Below are 19,240 nucleotides of genomic sequence, written 5' to 3'. Positions count from 1 at the left end.
CATAGCTGGCAACTTCCTCCAGAAGAGCATCATTGATGGATGTATCATATTCAAGCTTAACAAAGTCCTTGTAGGTGGAGAAAAACTTGTTTCTTTTTTCAACTGACAGAATACCAATGCCAGCCCCATTACAAAATCTTCCATAATGGGAGGGCAGCATCTCACTGCAGACAAATGAATGATTAATTTTGTCATTAATGAGGTACTGTCCTGTTGGTAGGTATGGTGAGGAAGACCATAAGTAGGTATGGTGGGTTCGACTTTTATGTGAGCATTCCAGTTTCAACACACCCACATGTCCTTTACGTGTTGATGTTTTTACCAACAATTTTCCTTGGCACCGCCGGGCATGGTTTGCTGCAATTTCCATAAGTCTTGAAACTGAGTTTTGAGTTGTTACAAAGAACTTCTGATTCACTTGCTTCCGTGTAGTACGCAGGTATGCTGCTGGTATTGGTGGAATTTCTTTGTGATGCTTGCAGGATTTCTTTTCTTCAATCCAAAAGTCCAAAATATTTTCAATTATGTCAAAGTTGTTCACTGGCCTGTTCATTTTTTTCATAAGATGTTCTCTAACAATTTGTAATTTCCCAAGTAATATTGTTTTTTTTGAAAAATCTGCTGGAATTTCTAATTTGAATGATGGTGGACGTGTCCTTTTCTCCGACATGTTGAAAGTTGTGAATTGTATAAATGAGAAATTGATAATGAACTAAAGTTTGGCCCACACATATGTGTCTCCTGGATATGGAACATTCTAATATTCCCTCACAAAGGGGAACCAGGGAATTATAAAAACATATACAAACATGTAGTTGATCTACAAAAAACTTGAAAACCAGTTATAAAATTACATCAAACAGATTATAACATATTAAAAGTATTTTATTTACACCTTTTGGTGATTTTGTTGTAAGTTATAGACACTGATCAATTGCTTATTACCCCTGTGTTAGGCTGTGACCATTATAGGAATACCTGAGAATGGTCCCGCCAAAATGCCACATGGCTCCTCTGTGACAAGTGGGCCGCTGAAGGGGTACTGAACGTAACATATTATTACTACTTCTTTTATCAACGTATATATTAAATGACCATTGATATATTCTGATAAAAGATAAATTGTTTGTATCTTTCAGTTTTCAAATAGAAATAGTTCGAAATCATACAATGAGTACACACTGTTTTCCCCATGCACACCCTCCTTAACCTGTGATGTATTGGTCAGAACTAATTACTTCAGGGGGCTTAGTACAGATTAGAACAATGAACGAAATGGAGGGAAAACAAACCATATCTCTGAAAGTAACACAGCTTCAAAAGGATACCATTCGTCATTTATTTCTTCACAATGGATGGGATTTTGATGAACACATGTGTGACATGACTTGTTTGGAGTCTGGGTCAGATAATGAGACTAATAATGATAAGTTTATTATTGAGCAGAGAGAAGGATATGAAGAGTGTCCATATTGTTTCTGTAAGCCATGTATTACTGGTGAAGTTAACCGGCAAATGTGGTGGGAAACTAAAAATACTGAGCAAAACAAGCAAAATAACAGTTTTAGGAAAGAGAAATATAAGCGTTTTTGGACAATGCTTTTCCACAGGGAAGTGTTTTTGGACGATAGATACAAAACAAAAAAACTGCAGGCTTTGCAGCAGGACCCACATAGGAGAAAGCTAGCCTGGCATAAAAGGGATATTTTACCTAAATGTGTGTTAGACAAAGTGAGAACGTGGTTCCCTAATCCACAAGATATGGCCTACATGGGCCATTTGTGGGAGTAATCATTAGCCAGACTCTATGGTCAAGCGTGGTGATCTATAGGATATACTGATACAAGATAACCACTAGCCAGCTATTATCATCCCCTTGGGAATCGGGGAACCGGGAATCAAGGGCCCTAATTAATAGAGTTGATGCCGTTCTCAGTGGTGAGTAATAATGAAACAATTTAAAATTTAATTAGAACTTTACATGGATGATTGTTGTGATATAATGAAATTGTTTAGACTATAAACACGTGGAGCAATCCTAAGGATTCTACTTCCGGTGTAAACGTAAACATTGGAATAGCTGTCAATCAAAAATAGTGAACCTTACTGCTTCAACATTCTATTCAAATATTACAAAAGAAATATATTTTTGTTTGTAATAATGTTAACATAACCATATTCAGAACATAAAAGTATGTGAGCATGCTGAAAAATTAGGTGATTATTTCATTAAATATGTTGCTTTTCAAAGAAAAGTTCCTCTGAAGTGACTGTGGACAGAAAAATTGAATTCACCACCATCTTTTTGATTGGTCGCTATTTATACCCCCAACCCGGTCTTTAACGGTCACCTGAGATTTGAAATATTTCAGTTAATTTAATTGACCCTTTTTGGCCCCACCCATCAGTCCTTGGGGTCAGTCAGGGCCAATATGTGCTTATCATTAAGCTGTCATCCCATGCTGATAATTTTAAGAAAGTTAGAATGAATTCCAATAGAAATAAAACAAATGATTGTCAAAAATATGAATTACCTATATAAACTATAGTAAAGTTTACCCCCTCCCCAGGGGCAAACCTGATACCCAAAGGGTCATGAAATTCACAATTTAAGTAAAACACCATGAAACCCTTCCTTCTATGAAAAGTATTTGATTATATCTTATATAGGTATTGAGAAGAAGCTTTTTAGCCCCGCCCCTCAGCCCCTGTGGTTCAGTCAGGGCCAACATGTGCATTCCATCAAACTGTTATCCCATGCTGATAATGTTGACCAGGTTAGAATGAGTTCCAATACAAATCCAACAAATAATAGTCAAAAATGTGATTTCCCTATATAAACTATTGTACAGTTTACCCCCTCCCCAGGGACAAACATGAGACCCCAGGGTCATGAAATTCACAATTTTGGTAAAGCACCATAAGACCCTTCCATCTATGGAGAGTTTTTGATTCTACCAAATATGAGAGTATAGAGAAGATTTTTGAAATTTCAGTCAATTTGACCCTTTTTAGCCCCGCCCATCAGCCCCTGGGGGTCAGTCAGGGCCAATATATGCAAACCATCAAACTGTTCTCCCATGCTGATAATGTTGACCAGATAAGAATGAGTTCCAATACAAATCCAACAATTAATAGTCAAAAATGGGATTTCCCTATATAAACTATACTAAAGTTTACCCCCTCCCAAGGGGCAAACGTGAGACCCCAGGGTCATGAAATTCACAATTTTGGTCAAGCACCATAAGACCCTTCCATCTATGGAGAGTTTTTGATTCTACCAAATATGAGAGTAGAGAAGATTTTTGAAATTTCAGTCAATTTGACCCTTTTTAGCCCCGCCCATCAGCCCCTGGGGGTCAGTCAGGGCCAACATATTCATACCATCAAACTGCTATCCCATGCTGATAATGTTATCCAGGTTAGAATGAATTCCAATACAAATCCAACAATTAATAGTCAAAAATGTGATTTCCCTATATAAACAATAGTAAAGTTTACCCCCTCCCCAGGGGCAAACGTGAGACCCCAGGGTCATGAAATTCACAATTTTGGTAAAGCACCTTAAGACCCTTCCATCTATGAAGAGTATTTGATTCTACCATATCTGAGAGTAGAGAAGAAGATTTTTGAAATTTTAGTCAATTTGACCCCTTTTTGGCCCGCCCACCAGCCCCTGGGGGGCAACCAGGGCCAACATGTACATACCATCAAACTGTCATCCCATGCTGATAATTTGAACCAAGTTAGAATGAATTCCAATAGAAATCCAACAAATAATAGTCAAAAATGTGATTTCCCTATACAAACTATAGTAAAGTTTACCCCCTCCCCAGGGGCAAACGTGAGACCCCAGGGTCATGAAATTCACAATTTTGGTAAAGCACCTTAAGACCCTTCCATCTATGAAGAGTATTTGATTCTACCATATCTGAGAGTAAAGGAGAAGATTTTTGAAATTTTAGTCAATTTGACCATTTTTAGCCCCGCCCACCAGCCCCTGGGGGTCAATTAGGGCCAACATGTACATACCATCAAAGTGTCATCCCATGCTGATAATTTGATACAAGTTAGAATGAATTCCAATACAAATCCAACAAATAATAGTCAAAAATGTGATTTCCCTATATAAACTATAGTAAAGTTTACCCCCTCCCCAGGGGCAAACGTGGGACCCCAGGGTCATGAAATTCATAATTTTGGTAAAGCACCTTAAGACCCTTTCATCTATAAAGAGTGTTTGATTCCACCTTATCTGAGAGTAGAGAAGAAGATTTTTGAAGTTTTAGTCAATTTGACCCTTTTTGGCCCCGCCCCTCAGGCCCCTGGGGGGTGGGGACCATATACTTCACAATTTTGGCTAACCCGCAGCCATGAAAGCTTCCTGTAAAATTTCATTGAATTTAGTTCAGCAGTTTTTAAGAAGAAGTTGAAAATGTAAATTGTTTACGACGCACGACGCACGACGCCGGACAAAAGGCGATTGCAATAGGTCAACTGAGACTTCGTCTCAGGTGACCTAAAAAAACGCGCCTAATTGACAGCAAGGAGGCCCCATTCTTGAAGCTTGTGACAAGAGACTAGATATGTGATCAGACTGACAGTGTTGCTGACGTGGACCTATAACCCTATACTTATGAACATTGATAATAATCCTAAGAAATGATATATCAACTTTAAGTAAACTTGTATGTCTATAGGTAGTGCATTGTCAGTATACATGTATATGAGTTAGTAATATAATACATGTATAGGCATACACACGTGTATCATAATTACATTCTGAGACTTTATCAGATAGATATAGTCCATTTTCTTATCTTCAATAATTTTTTTTCATTGATTATATCTGATTATATATTATATATATATATCAGTTTCTTCAACTTGCTTTCTTGTGTTGACCTTATAATGTCGGAGATCTTGAATAACTGTCCGAGATTGTTTAGATCAAGGACGTGTATATTAATATATGTACGCCATTGTCCCATTCTTTCTACATACTTGGGGTAGTTGTCTGGTGACTGACCGTGTATTAGCTTTTAAATACATATTTCTCGTGATCTGACTGCATCTTACTAAAGTAACAACATATCATTCACATGTTTACTGATATCATCATAGTGTAGTCAGTTTGACCATACTAATAAGTTTCTTCTCATTATCAGCGATTGTATAAGTTCTCAAGTATCTTTTAGGCGCGAAATGCATAAATTAATATTAAAATGAAGTACAATCAATAATGTCTAAACAATTTCCTGGTTTGAATGGTTTTCAGTTGACAAACTTAGCTCCAGTATATGATTCAAATAAATGCAAATGGAAAAACCAAATAGCTTTTCAATCTGTAGTTTCACCTTCTGTTCAAATTCACCATAATGGAAGAGACCACTGGGTTACAAGTTTTCAAAAAAGTAATGGGGATATATCCATTCTAGACAGTTTAGCATCAAAAGAAAATCATACAGTTAATACTCCGTCAATCGAACTTCAGCTTTGTAGTATTTACGGTAATAATAAAAGTAGTATCCCAGTCAAAATTTTAGATGTACAGGATCAAAATAATGGCTACGATTGTGGGCTTTTTGCAATAGCTAATATGGTAGAATTTTGTTTTAAAGGTAATTCATTCAAACAAAAAACTAATTTCATTGAAAATAAAATGCGGGATCACTTAATTTGGTGTTTAGATAAAGGTTATTTCATGCCGTTTCCACAATTCGTTAAAATAGCATCACAACTAAAAAAGGCAAGTAATAACAGTATCACAATAAATTGTAGTTGTTCTTGTGGGTTTCCAGATTGGATGGATGAAATGATTGGCTGTGACTGGAGAACAGGTAGGGTACATTGCAAAACGTGGAAACATAAAGAGTGTGCAAATCTTACAGAGTCTGAAGAACAATGAAACAAAAATAGAATAAAAAGATTACAATAAAAAAATTAAATTCATTTAAATAAAACAATAAAGCAAAAATAAACTGACTCTATGAAAATAAAAAATAAAATAAAAAATGGGCTCTTAAGTAGAACTGCGTCCACGTCGCAGAGCCTGGTAACATTCTAACAGAATGGCTAAAAGTTCTACAGGTAATTTTTCCTTGCTCGAGTTACTTCCCTTGTACTAAAGAACTAGCATGTAGCTTGTGTTGTTTTTACATTCAACTTTTGTTCAAAATGGCGTCCGTGAATTTCAACTAGGTTCATTCCGGCCACCACTTTTGCACCGAATTTGTAATGAATATTAGTAAAAGTTATATCAGCTTAAAGCCTATAAAATTATCTTGTCCAGAGTGTGTTCCGAACAGAAATCGGTTAAGTAATAAAAGAGTTATGGACCAATAAAGATGGAAATTTACATGTAACTTTGACGATTTTGCTATTTTTTCACACCACATCAATTCATTCCGGCCACCACTTTTGAAAGTAATATCGAACATGTATTCAAACAGTTTATATCATATGAAAGAGTACTAAATTCTCCGTTTTTGTGTGGTTCCCGAACAAAAATCTGTTCAGTAATATTTGAGATATGGGTATTTATTTTAACGAAAACAGTTGTAAATATTGACATTTTTATTCCATATGGGTTCATTCCGGCCACCACTTTCACTTCTAATTTTTGATACTGTTAAATATAACTTATACCATTTTAAAGGGGATAAATCAACCCTTTTACTGCTGGTGTCCGAACAAAAATCCATTCAGTAATAACGGAGATATGTCCTAATAAATACAAAATATTATGAAAAATCTCTTCACGCCTGAGTGCATTCCGGGTTTTGTCCTCACCCGTATTTTAACCTGATCATTAACAAACAATTATTTTTGACTAGTATAACCTGTTTCCGGTATTGACGGTTCTAAGTGCGTATACTACTCGTGTTATGAATTCGAAGTAAACATGTGGATGGTGCACTGACAGAATCACGGTGTAAGTTTGATCTGCTTTACTAATACTGTATGTTATATATTAAATGAATATTGATTGCCCCGAAGCGATATGACTGTATCCAGAATTGCTTCTTATTCTTATATTTCAATTTTGTATTTCTCTGATCTCGATCACCTGACATTAAGCTAACTGGCATCCACCTGTGAACGAGTCAGTTATTTAATTATGATTTAAGAAAAAAAAATCAGCTTTCAGATGTTTTTTACTTCATGTTTCCCTTGTCTATATTTATATTTTGCAAATATAAAATCGACATCATGCAATCATTGCTGCAGTCCTCTATATTAAGCTAATCTGTAATCATGATGGGATGATTGTTGGTGACTTGACCATGTCTATATTTTGCCATGTTTTAAAGGCAAAGTGGTGTCGGTGGACACAATGGACAATTGTTGCCTGCAACTCGTGGCTGGTAGATATGAACTGGTTACCAACTCTCCTCCTAGGAGGATTGGCTATGTAATTTACTCTTATTAGCGTTTTATATACTGTAATCGCTATATTCAATAACCATATAGTAAAGTTAAAAAAAAACCATTTGCTGGTGAAAGTCATTGTGTTGAAATTATAGTAATTCTCAGACTCCTAATAAAAACATGTATATAAATTACCTCCCTTCCCCTGCCTATAATGATGTCGCCAGTCGGTGATGTTCTCCCTTTTCTCATTAACTTCAATGAAATCCTACTTTTCATACATGCACATCAAATTACTTAATTCTAATACTTAAAATGTTCTTGTGATAATATATATACATGGAGGAGACCGGTTATACCATCTACCTGTCCATAGATTCGTGTTTTATGTAACTACTATTTTGTTCTTTTTGTTTAGTGTTATTGTTCTTTGTAAGTATGAATGAGTATGAATGTACTAGATTTTATATGACTTGCTTTCTATATTCCATTACTTTCAATTTGAAGTTTTATCTTTTTGTAATTAAAATACTACTTACTATGTCAGGTAATGTACATATCAATCCAGGTCCATCTTCAACCTCTTCTGATCAAAAACATTTCTCCTGTGATCTATCAATACTACACTTAAATGTTAGGTCTTTTCGGAACAAAATTGAGCTAGTTGAAACTGAATTCTGTGAGAATGATATCTTGTGTCTAACTGAAACTCATCTGAACTCTGATATATCTAATATTGATTTAAAGATAGATTCACATCCTAACTTATATCGTAGAGATAGGCAGTTACAACAAGGCGGTGGCATATTGATTTATACTAAAAGTAATCTTATTATCAATCGTAGAAATGATCTAGAAACCGAAAATATTGAACATATTATCTTGGAGATCAATACTTCTAATACAAAAATATTCCTTTGTTGCTTGTATAGACCTCCCAATACACCAATAGAATATTGGATCAAACTTGATAAAACATTAGATAACCTCATCAATACTAATCATAATATTATAATTACTGGTGATATCAATGTTGACCTACTAAAGATGAAAACTACTTCTCATCTTTCTAAACTCCTTACTAAATATCAACTAAAAAATCTAATACAAGCTCCAACACGAATTACAGATACTACTGCTACATTGATAGATGTTTTTATAACCAATAATGTCAATATCGTTAATTCAACACAGGTACTTTCTCCTCTTTGTAGTGATCACTGTCCCATTGTAGCTAATATATGTTTTAAAACTTTAAAAAGCAAACCTTATAAAAAAAAATATCTTCAAGTTCAGTGAAGCCAAATGGGATGATATAAACAATGATTTACTGACTGTTGATTGGGATAATATTTTTAATATCAATAATAATATCAATGAACTATATTCTATTATCTTAGAGAAAATAAACTCTGCTACTAATACACATATACCACATAAAACAATTATTGTACATCCCGATGATAAACCATGGATGACAGGTGAAATAAGGCATAAATTGAGACAAAAAAACAGATTACATAAAATAGCTAAAGAAAAAAATAGAGAACAAGACTGGGCCAAATTCAGAAGTTTTCGAAATGAGACCATTGGATTGATTGGGCAAACTAAGGATAATTACATGAAAAAGTTACAGAGTTCCCTTGTTGATAAATCTACTTATCCTAGGAAATGGTGGCAAATAGCTAAAACTATGGGTAAACTTTCTAATAACAGCACTCAATCCTATCCTCTGAAACATAACAATGAAATTCGTATTCATCCACAAGATAAAGCCGAAGCATTAAACAATTACTTTACTAATATTGCCTCTGATATTGTAGACACTAATAACCTACTAGAATTACCTCCCTTGTCCCATTTTGAACTGTCTGATATTAATATAACTGATCAAGATATAATTGACCAATTCCACATTCTTAATAAAAATAAACCAGCTGGACCTGATGGTATCCTACCAAATATTGTAAAACATATCTCACCGTCTTTAGTATATCCACTCAAATTGTTGTTTATAATAAAACAATATCTATTGGTGAAATCCCAGATATTTTAAAAGTTGCTAATGTTACTGCACTCTATAAAGGAAAGGGTGAAGTTATAATTAGTGATCTAAATAATTATCGGCCTATTGCAGTTACATCTATCTTTATTAAAATGTTAGAAAAGATTATTTTTAAATACACATACAATTATATTTCAAGTCATCATATGCTAAGTGAACATCAGTCAGGTTTCCGACCCACTGACTCAACAGTAAACCAACTAACGGATATATACAATACTATAAGTAGTAATTTAGACCAAGGTAAGGATTTACGCTTTGTTTTCTGTGACATAAGTAAAGCTTTTGATCGAGTGTGGCATTTAGGTCTGTTACAAAAATTAAAAACTTATGGAATTAAAGGTAGACTATATGATTGGTTCAAGGCTTACTTATCTGATGTTGTGTGGGACAATTGTTCTCAAACTGAATCTGACCTTCTTGAATCTGTCCAACTTGAAGCTATGCGCATTTTAACAGGTCTCAGAAGAGGTACTTCTCATCACATTCTATACAATGAAACGCAACTCGAGTCTTTAAGTGCAAGAAGACGAAACCATAAACTAATGCTTATGTTTAAAATTATTAATAATTACACTCCATCATATCTTTTCAATATAATACAACCATTTCTAAATGTAAACAATATATATACCTTCAGAAATAACAGAGTATTTAATGTACCCCAAGCACGAACTAATAGCTATATGAAAAGCTTCTTTCCAGCAACTATGACTATGTGGAATGCACTTGATAGTTCCCTGAGGGACTCTGTCTCAATTTCTTCCTTTAAACGTAAACTAAAAACAACTATTGATATTACTGTATCTGATTTTTTTATTAATTCTGTTCCGAGAAAACTTAATATAATCTTATGCCAGCTTAGAAATTTTAAAAGTGATCTTAATTATGATAGGTTCCAAGATCACCTGATTGATAATGCTTCCTGTCCATGTGGTGCTCCTAAAGAGGATACAGTGCATTTTTTCTTTCAATGTTCTTTATATTCCAATTCAAGACATCATATTACATCCATTTATAATTTGTTAGGTTATGTAAATCTTCACTGTTTAGTATCTGGTATCATCAATGCACCTGATCATTTGAATAATTCTATTCTTTATCATTTTAATCTATATATTAAATCTTCAAAGCGTTTTTCTATGTATACATAATAAACTACATGTAGTAAAAATTCTGACGTCATTATGCATATAAAATTTGCAGCAAGTTTCTTATCCTTATATTTTAATACTGTAACATTATACCATTCTAGTACAAATGTGTGAATGAATGTGTGAGTGAGTTCTTAGTGTGTACATATATATTTATCTATGTACATGTATTACATACTAGTTTTCATTTTTGGGTCTGGCATTGATATGTTATGGTTCCACTTAACTATTGACCAATTCTATTTTGGAGAATTATTCCATTAATTGTAATTATTTCCATTTTGATATAACTAATACTATACTACCGTCTATTCAGTAACCAATAGTGCTTTTTCTAGCAATATATCATTAATTTTAGTATCTAAATATGGAACATAACATCTTTCTGCCAGGTCCAACCGGAATATCTTCAGAAGAAGACTTATATAGGCCTAGCCTGTTGTCTTATTCTTTTGACAATACTGTATTTTATATGTGTATTGTTAATAAAATATTTTGAAATTGGTCAAAAACGAAAAACATATTTTCACTGCAAAATCTTATATTTTCACTGCTCATCGCTGCAGTGAAAATATAAGTTTTATTAGTTTGATAAATTTCTATATTTCACTGGCAAAAAATGCAATAAAGAGGAATATTAATGATATCAGGAATAGGGACAAGATTGTAAAAAAATATATATACAGAGGAGAAATAGTCATTAAGACACAAATATGTTTAAAATAAATCTGCATGTCAAAGAGGATGGAGTTATTTTATTATTTTTTAATATTTGAGATATATTTTTCACCATTTGCTAGAGAAAATTTTTGTCATCCAATGATTTCTGTAACTTTTCATCATTATTTTATTTGCCTGTCTTATCATGTTTATGGTTGTATTTCTAATAAGCCTATAGTTTTCCCAGTGATTTTGCAAGTTAATTTAGCCTTCCTATGTGCTCTTTTTATCTCATACTGAGACTAGGATCGATCGAGTGACATCCATTTTTTATCACTGGGTCATACTGTAATGTTTTTGATAGGAATGCATTCTAGTATTTGTTGATAAATAACATTACATAAATAACCATTAAAGTCCTCCTAGTGATCCTTTCAATCACACTTAAATTCTATTAATGTTTTTATAGTGCGCATCCTGATATAATAGTGTCTATTTCTGGTAAGCTTTTGTTAAAAAAACAGTACAAGTGTATAACAAAATGGGTCAGGCAGTGATAACAGCAGATAGGGACAGACATCAACATTGATAACATTAATTTTACCAGCAAAAACGATGTCTAATGAAGATTCGGATGTATGAGTTATACGAGTAGGTTCAAGTTTGTATGGTTATATTTTTTAATTAGTCCACCAAGGTGACATTGAGGCTGTAAGGAAATCATGTTACAGTTAAATAGCCAGAATAAATGCATATTTTAGCGGAACACAATCTGTTCGTTTGTATCGCATATATTGTACAAAATAACCATGCAGGTATCGGTATACTTTCTAGCCCACAACAGGGGCAATTTATTTGTCAGCAATCCTTTGAGAATTACAGGACCATAACTTTTCATACAAGGCAGATTAATGATTATACAATAATTGTATTTCTCTTTTGAATTTAAGTTTGTCTTATATCCAACATGTAACAGTGTTGTCACATCCCAAAAATCAAATTTCGCGCTGTCAATAGGACCTGTTCTTATGACGTCATGACTACAACCGACCGTTCCAGTCAAAAATGTAGGTTATTGAAATAAATACAAACTCATCAATTTAATTTAAAGATTTTAAACAATTTATTCCACCATAAAGATATTCACCTTTTATACAAACTAATTACATAAGTTGTTGCAAATGATATTGATCAATCTGGTTTTTTTCGTGAATTTTCGTGACGTCAAAGACTTTAATATAATATATATAATAGGAACATCAGGGGACCGAGGACAGAGCCCTGGAGTACTCCTGCGTTATTATACCATAAAAACATCATGGTACCGAGGACAGAGCCCTTGGGTACCCATGCGTTAATATACAATAGGAACATCATTGGACCAAGGACAGAGCCCTGGGGTACTCCTGCGTTAATATACCATAAAAAACATCATGGGACAGGTGACAGAGCCCTGAGTTACCCCTGCGTTAATATACAATAGGAACATCATGGGACGAGGACAGAGACCTAGAACAACCCTGAGTTGATAGATTTAAAAGCTGATAAATATCCCTCAGTATGTACTCTCTGTTTTTATATCAGTTTAGAAATGTTTCTATGATTTTGCTAAGACATGAAGTGATGTATATATATATATATATATATGGGCCTATAATTTAAAACAATATTTTATAAACCTTTTCATATATAAATAGCATGTATATACGCACTTTCCAAGAAAGGGGAATAACTCATGATTTGAATGTTTTTAGAGAGTAAGATAAGAGGAAGAATGAGAGAACTTTCAAGTCTTTTATTTATTTATTTATTCGTTGGTACCATGTCATCAGGCCCAGCTGGTTTATAGTGAATATTTCAGAAATACAGCAAACTAACCCATTTTTCTATCTTTGCTTCGTTTGGAAATATCGTTTCAATAAGATTAATACCAAGGTTCGTTCTGATTGGTCAAAAACGAAAAACTTATCTTTTCACTGCAAAATCTTATATTTTCACTGCTCATCGCTGCAGTGAAAATATAAGTTTTATTAGTTTGATAAATTTCTATATTTCACTGGCAAAAAAATGCAATAAAGAGGAATATTAATGATATCAGGAATAGGGTCAAGATTGTAAAAAAAATATATACAGAGGAGAAATAGTCATTAAGACACAAATATGTTTAAAATAAATCTGCATGTCAAAGAGGATGGAGTTATTTTATTATTTTTTAATATTTGAGATATATTTTTCACCATTTGCTAGAGAAAATTTTTGTCATCCAATGATTTCTGTAACTTTTCATCATTATTTTATTTGCCTGTCTTATCATGTTTATGGTTGTACTTCTAATAAGCCTATATTTTTCCCAGTGATTTTGCAAGTTAATTTAGCTTTCCTATGTGCTCTTTTTATCTCATACTGAGACTAGGATCGATCGAGTGACATCCATTTTTAGGTCACCTGAGACGAAGTCTCAGTTGACCTATTGCAATCACCTTTTGTCCGGCGTCGTGCGTTGTGCGTCGTGCGTCGTCCGTCGTGCGTCGTAAACAATTTACATTTTCAACTTCTTCAAATTATCAGCATGGGATGACACTTTGATGGTATGTACATGTTGGCCCTATTTGACCCCCAGGGGCTGGTGGGCGGGGCCAAAAAGGGTCAAATTGACAAAAATTTCAAAAATCATCTTCTCTACTCTCAGATATGGTAGAATCAAATACTCTTCATAGATGGAAGGGTCTTAAGGTGCTTTACCAAAATTGTAAATTTCATGACCCTGGGGTCTCACGTTTGCCCCTGGGGAGGGGGTAAACTTTACTATAGTTTATATAGGGAAATCACATTTTTGACTATTATTTGTTGGATTTGTATTGGAATTCATTCTAACTTGTATCAAATTATCAGCATGGGATGACAGTTTGATGGTATGTACATGTTGGCCCTAGTTGACCCCCAGGGGCCTGCGGGGCGGGGCCAAAAAGGGTAAAATTTACAAAAATTTCAAAAATCTTCTTCTCTACTCTTAGATATGGTAGAATCAAATACTCTACATAGATGGAAGGATCTTAAGGTGCTTTACCAAAATTGTGAATTTCATGACCCTGGGGTCTCATGTTTGCCCCTGGGGAGGGGGTAAACTTTACTATAGTGTTGATAGGGAAATCACATTTTTGACCATTACTTGTTGAATTTTCATTGGAATTCATTCTAACTTCGTTAACATATCAGCTTGGGATGACAGTTTGATGGTATGTACATGTTGGCCCTGACTGACCACCAGGGGCTGATGGGCGGGGCCAAAAAGGGTCAAATTAACAGAAATTTTAAAAATCTTCTTCTTACAGCCCAAATAAGGTAGAATTAAATACTCTTCACAGATCGAAGGGTCTTAAGGTGCTTTACCATAATTGTGAATTTCCTAGCCCTGGGGTCTCGTGTTTGCCCCATGGGAGGGGATAAACTTTACTATAGTTATAGGGAAATCACATTTTTGACTATCATTTGTTTTATTTGTTTTGAAATTCATTCTTTCATTCAAATTTACTGAAATATTTCAAAAATAAGGTGACCGTTAAGGCCCATGGGCCTCTTGTTTATCACTGGGTCATACTGTAATGTTTTTGATAGGAATGCATTCTAGTATTTGTTGATAAATAACATTACATAAATAACCATTAAAGTCCTCCTAGTGATCCTTTCAATCACACTTAAATTCTATTAATGTTTTTATAGTGCGCATCCTGATATAATAGTGTCTATTTCTGGTAAGCTTTTGTTAAAAAACAGTATAAGTGTATAACAAAATGGGTCAGGCAGTGATAACAGCAGATAGGGACAGACATCAACATTGATAACATTAATTTTACCAGCAAAAACGATGTCTAATGAAGATTAGGATGTATGAGTTATACGAGTAGGTTCAAGTTTGTATGGTTATATATTTAAATTAGTCCACCAAGGTGACATTGAGGCTGTAAGGAAATCATGTTACAGTTAAATAGCCAGTTATAATTATATCAAGGTTGGTATTTTCATTTTTTTTAAACAGAATCAAGTGTTTCCTAGTAACTAACTGCCATACATGGTCTATAAATACAAACAAGAAGAAATTTGTGTGATTCAATGAATTCCCAATCATAATATTTCTATTTCAGCACGCTATAAATCTACCCTTTTTTGTAGGAATACACATGTAGTGGATTTGATAAATAATACCAGGGCCAAATCTCCGTGAGAACATGTGAATATGTATCAATAAATATATCAGAATCTACAACCCAGGGGATATATGAGTTTCAGTATAATATCATTAAGTTCCATATCAATAAAGCTAATTTTATTTCTTAAAGATATAACGTTCATGTGTAATATATCACCACAGACAGAGGTCATGGATTTAGTCCAACATCATAAGCAATTTTAATTAATCTAGCCATAACTAATAAACTGAAAGGTACACTTCTGAGGCTCAAAACACATTGTAAAACAATATTGACACAGTGAATGAAGCATACCGATATGTAATTATATTTGTCAGATTTCCATTGTGTTTCAATTATGTATAAAAAAAAACACAGGGAGATCAGCCATTGTCAAAATCTTCACTCAATGGTAAAATGGAGGAGACACTTGGGAATATCATTTCCAACATGTGTTAGTTGGTGTTATTTATCACGTTTAGCAAATTTGCTGTTGGTTTTCTTGAAATATGTTTGATGTACATCATAGATTTTGATATATTAAAGGAAATTTCTTACATAATCAAATTAATAGAGCTCACTTACCCACACATATCATCCACTTCCATGATGTAAAGGGTCCAAAGGTTGTAGATTTTTGCGTGGAAACAGCGGACAAGATGTGCGGCCAACGCGGTGATGTGCCTGTCATGTCAGTATGTGTATGCCGTGTGATCAGGGCGATGCTTTCACTGTGTGTTATATTGCGCATCAGAATGTTATACGATGATGAAATTCCAGAATTTGTATTCCTATATTGTTTGTGTATACGTTTTTCGTAACATAGAGCGATTTTGTTTATATGTATTATGGTGTAATATATCACATCACGAAAGTAATAAAACAAGAGACCCATGGGACCTGTATCGAAGACCAGGAAATTTCAGTAATTATGGTAAAGCAGTACTTTCAGTTGTATTACAATACTTTCCCCTTATTTTTCGATCTGCCTCTCAGTACCATGCATTTTAGTCAACTTTTTTGCTTTAACTAAATCTTGCGTTCTGGTTCAAATTACGGCTAAATTTCCCCTATAATCATCAAGAAACTATCTGACAATATCGCTGAGATTCAGGTTGACATTTGCCCTTACAAGTAGAAAGCAATATATACATTTTCCATGCAAAGTGACGTGACTCTTGTTTCCCACCATCTCCATATTCCGGTATAATACTCATTTGCAAGGTAATATTTGTTTTATCTAATCAAAGGTCGTTAAAAAAGAGCATATTTGTCCTTGACCTTTAGACCAATATGGCCTTGAAATTTGACCCATTGACCTTAATCTTTGTTAAGTTTACGTCGTTTTAATCCAAACCAACTTTTCTTCAGTGACCTTGACAAATCTTGCTTCATAAAGTCATAACAAAATGTTCATAGGTGATATAACAAAACTGACCTTGAGCTTTCAACAGCTGACTCGCTGTTTAATTCTGCCCAACTTTGATTTATAATGTCATAACAAAATTTCCCACAGTGAAAAGGATACAAAATTTGACCTTGACCCCGTGCAGTTCACCTTTGGTCAGTTGTCTCTTTGTTAACTTCCAACTTACTTTGCTTAATAATGACAAAACAATAAAAAAGGTTTTTTTAGTTACGAGATACATTTGACCTTGACCTTTGACCCATTGACATTATTCTTTGGACAGTTGACGCATTCTTCAGTTCAGTTCAACTTTACTTCATAATGCCAAAACAATATGCTCTTTAGTTCAAAGATACAACATTTGACCTAGAAAAAAAAAACCTTTTTGAACTAGGGAAGGTAACTTGTACTTACTCCAGATGATGCGTCATTGGAAAATCATATTTTGGTTCGAATAATTTTTTAGTCTCCCCAATTAGAAATCAGCAAGTTAAATCTCCGATTGTTTCTACATTTGATACTTCAAATGAAAGTAAAATACTTCTGATTGGATAGTTATTTCCTAGGACTAGGCTAACAAAAATGGTCGTGCTGGTTGAGCCTGTTGTCAGTATAATGTGACTGGGTGGGGTGTCCTGCTGGGTGTCTCCGGCAGTATGCTTCAGTGAGGTAGCACTATAAATCGGAAAAAGATCCGGCCTATCACAAGGAGACTTTACACAAACATACCACATCCTCCCAAAACACACATACGCACTCACCACACGCATGCATATCACACGCACGGGAGGCCGTCCTTGAATTACCTTAGCTGTTGATAGTACGTTAAGCAAATAAAACCAAACCAAACCAAACTGGTTGAGCTGGTTGAAGTGAATCTGAGACGAAACCTAGCTTGTTTCTGCAAAAGAAATTCCGATATCAATAAGGAGGTTGCATGGTTGGTTTAAATCAGTCGGTAGTAAAATGCTTAAGTTTCCGAGACAAGTTTCTTATAACGAAAGATTAATTAACATATGAATAGAAAAAAGCAGTTAATAAAATGCACGACTTAAAAACAGGAATCAAAACATACTAGGCAGTAATTAATGGAAATCTCAAACGAAGGGAATCGCGATGTGGTTTATCAAGAAACATGACGTACATTTTAAACACCAAGATTAATCGATGTAAGAACTGAACTAAATCATAGTATGCCAATTCACGTGAGCATAACTTTGATAAATAGTAATTCTGTATATTTTAGCAGAACGTTAACACAACCATTAAAACCAGGAGAGACATTTAAATGCAAGGACCCTGGATGTGGCACAAGTGAATTTATAATGGAAAACATTTACAATCTCCTATGACGTGCTATACACAAACTATACTTTGTATAATTAAGTATCCAGTTTGTAAGGATGTTATATAGGAGAAACTGGAGACCAATTAAAAGGCATGGTCCGAGTGCACACGCAACATGAACACTCTCCTGAATATAGGAAAATCAAATAAAGTGAAGATCTTGATGTATGTGGACAAAAGAATGTAAAATGTTCCCTCTTACATAATGTACACAGACCCGGCTTTAGCTAGACAAGAGAAAACATTTCATCGAATAGTTTAAACCTAAGCTAAAAAGTCTGATTGAAGATTTTCCTTCCTTTCACATATTGTGACGTCAACAAATCTATAACGTCATTATGTACTATTGTCTTTCCTATTATGTAACGACAGTGGAGCATCAGAGGATAAACATTTTCCTAAAAGAACCTTTATTGGTGTATATTATTATAATACCAATAACAAACGTCAGGTAAAATTTAAGCATTAAAAATAGTGCGTTTGCGTGTTGTCTTAGTGTTTGTTTTACCGTTATTCCTAGAATTACTGTTGTGTCGAGAAGCAGGTAAGTAGATACTAATAAACACGCTATCATTGCATCAATATATTATATATATAATGTAGCCAGAATAGATCCGATCTACTCGTCCATAACAATGGATCAGTAATGTTGGGTATACCGTCATATAGTCTCGTACCCAGGGCGTCATATCAGTATTATAACTGTACTATGTAATACAAACCAGCATGGCGACGATGTTCTATGATAATGAGTTCCCTCGTCGACTTCATTAACATTTCACAACACCGAAATGTAGCTAGGGCTCTGGAGTACCGGGCATGCCATCCGGTATAATAATCTTAGACACTCAGCGAGCACACAGTCGCCGATAAGGTCACACAATATATAGCATCAGTATAACAAGCTAAACATTTAAACTCACAAGAAGCACATCGCAAAGGAATTGAAATATTTAAAATAAACCACGTACCATAACGTACAATTTATATATCTTTAAAAATTGATAATAACCTTTAAAAATGTTATATATCAAAGATCAGTAAAATA

The 19,240-nt window shown here is 34.1% G+C and overlaps 1 protein-coding gene across 1 annotated transcript in view; it reads right to left on the bottom strand.

The window, feature by feature from the left end:
• The window catches only part of LOC117336124 (excitatory amino acid transporter-like), a 33,375-nt gene extending 16,011 nt beyond the window's left edge, over positions 1 to 17,364 (bottom strand). The window contains exon 1 of the mRNA XM_033896504.1: positions 16,023 to 17,364. Coding sequence (XP_033752395.1) covers positions 16,023 to 16,045 — 23 coding nt within the window. The 5' untranslated portion in view covers positions 16,046 to 17,364. The remainder of the gene's footprint in view (positions 1 to 16,022) is intronic.
• Between the last annotated feature and the right edge of the window lie 1,876 nt (positions 17,365 to 19,240).

Source organism: Pecten maximus, chromosome 10 (genome assembly GCF_902652985.1).
Source record: "Pecten maximus chromosome 10, xPecMax1.1, whole genome shotgun sequence".
NCBI classification, from domain to species: domain Eukaryota; kingdom Metazoa; phylum Mollusca; class Bivalvia; order Pectinida; family Pectinidae; genus Pecten; species Pecten maximus.
Note: the sequence above shows the minus strand (reverse complement) of the source record. Positions and strands in the feature narration are given on the sequence as shown.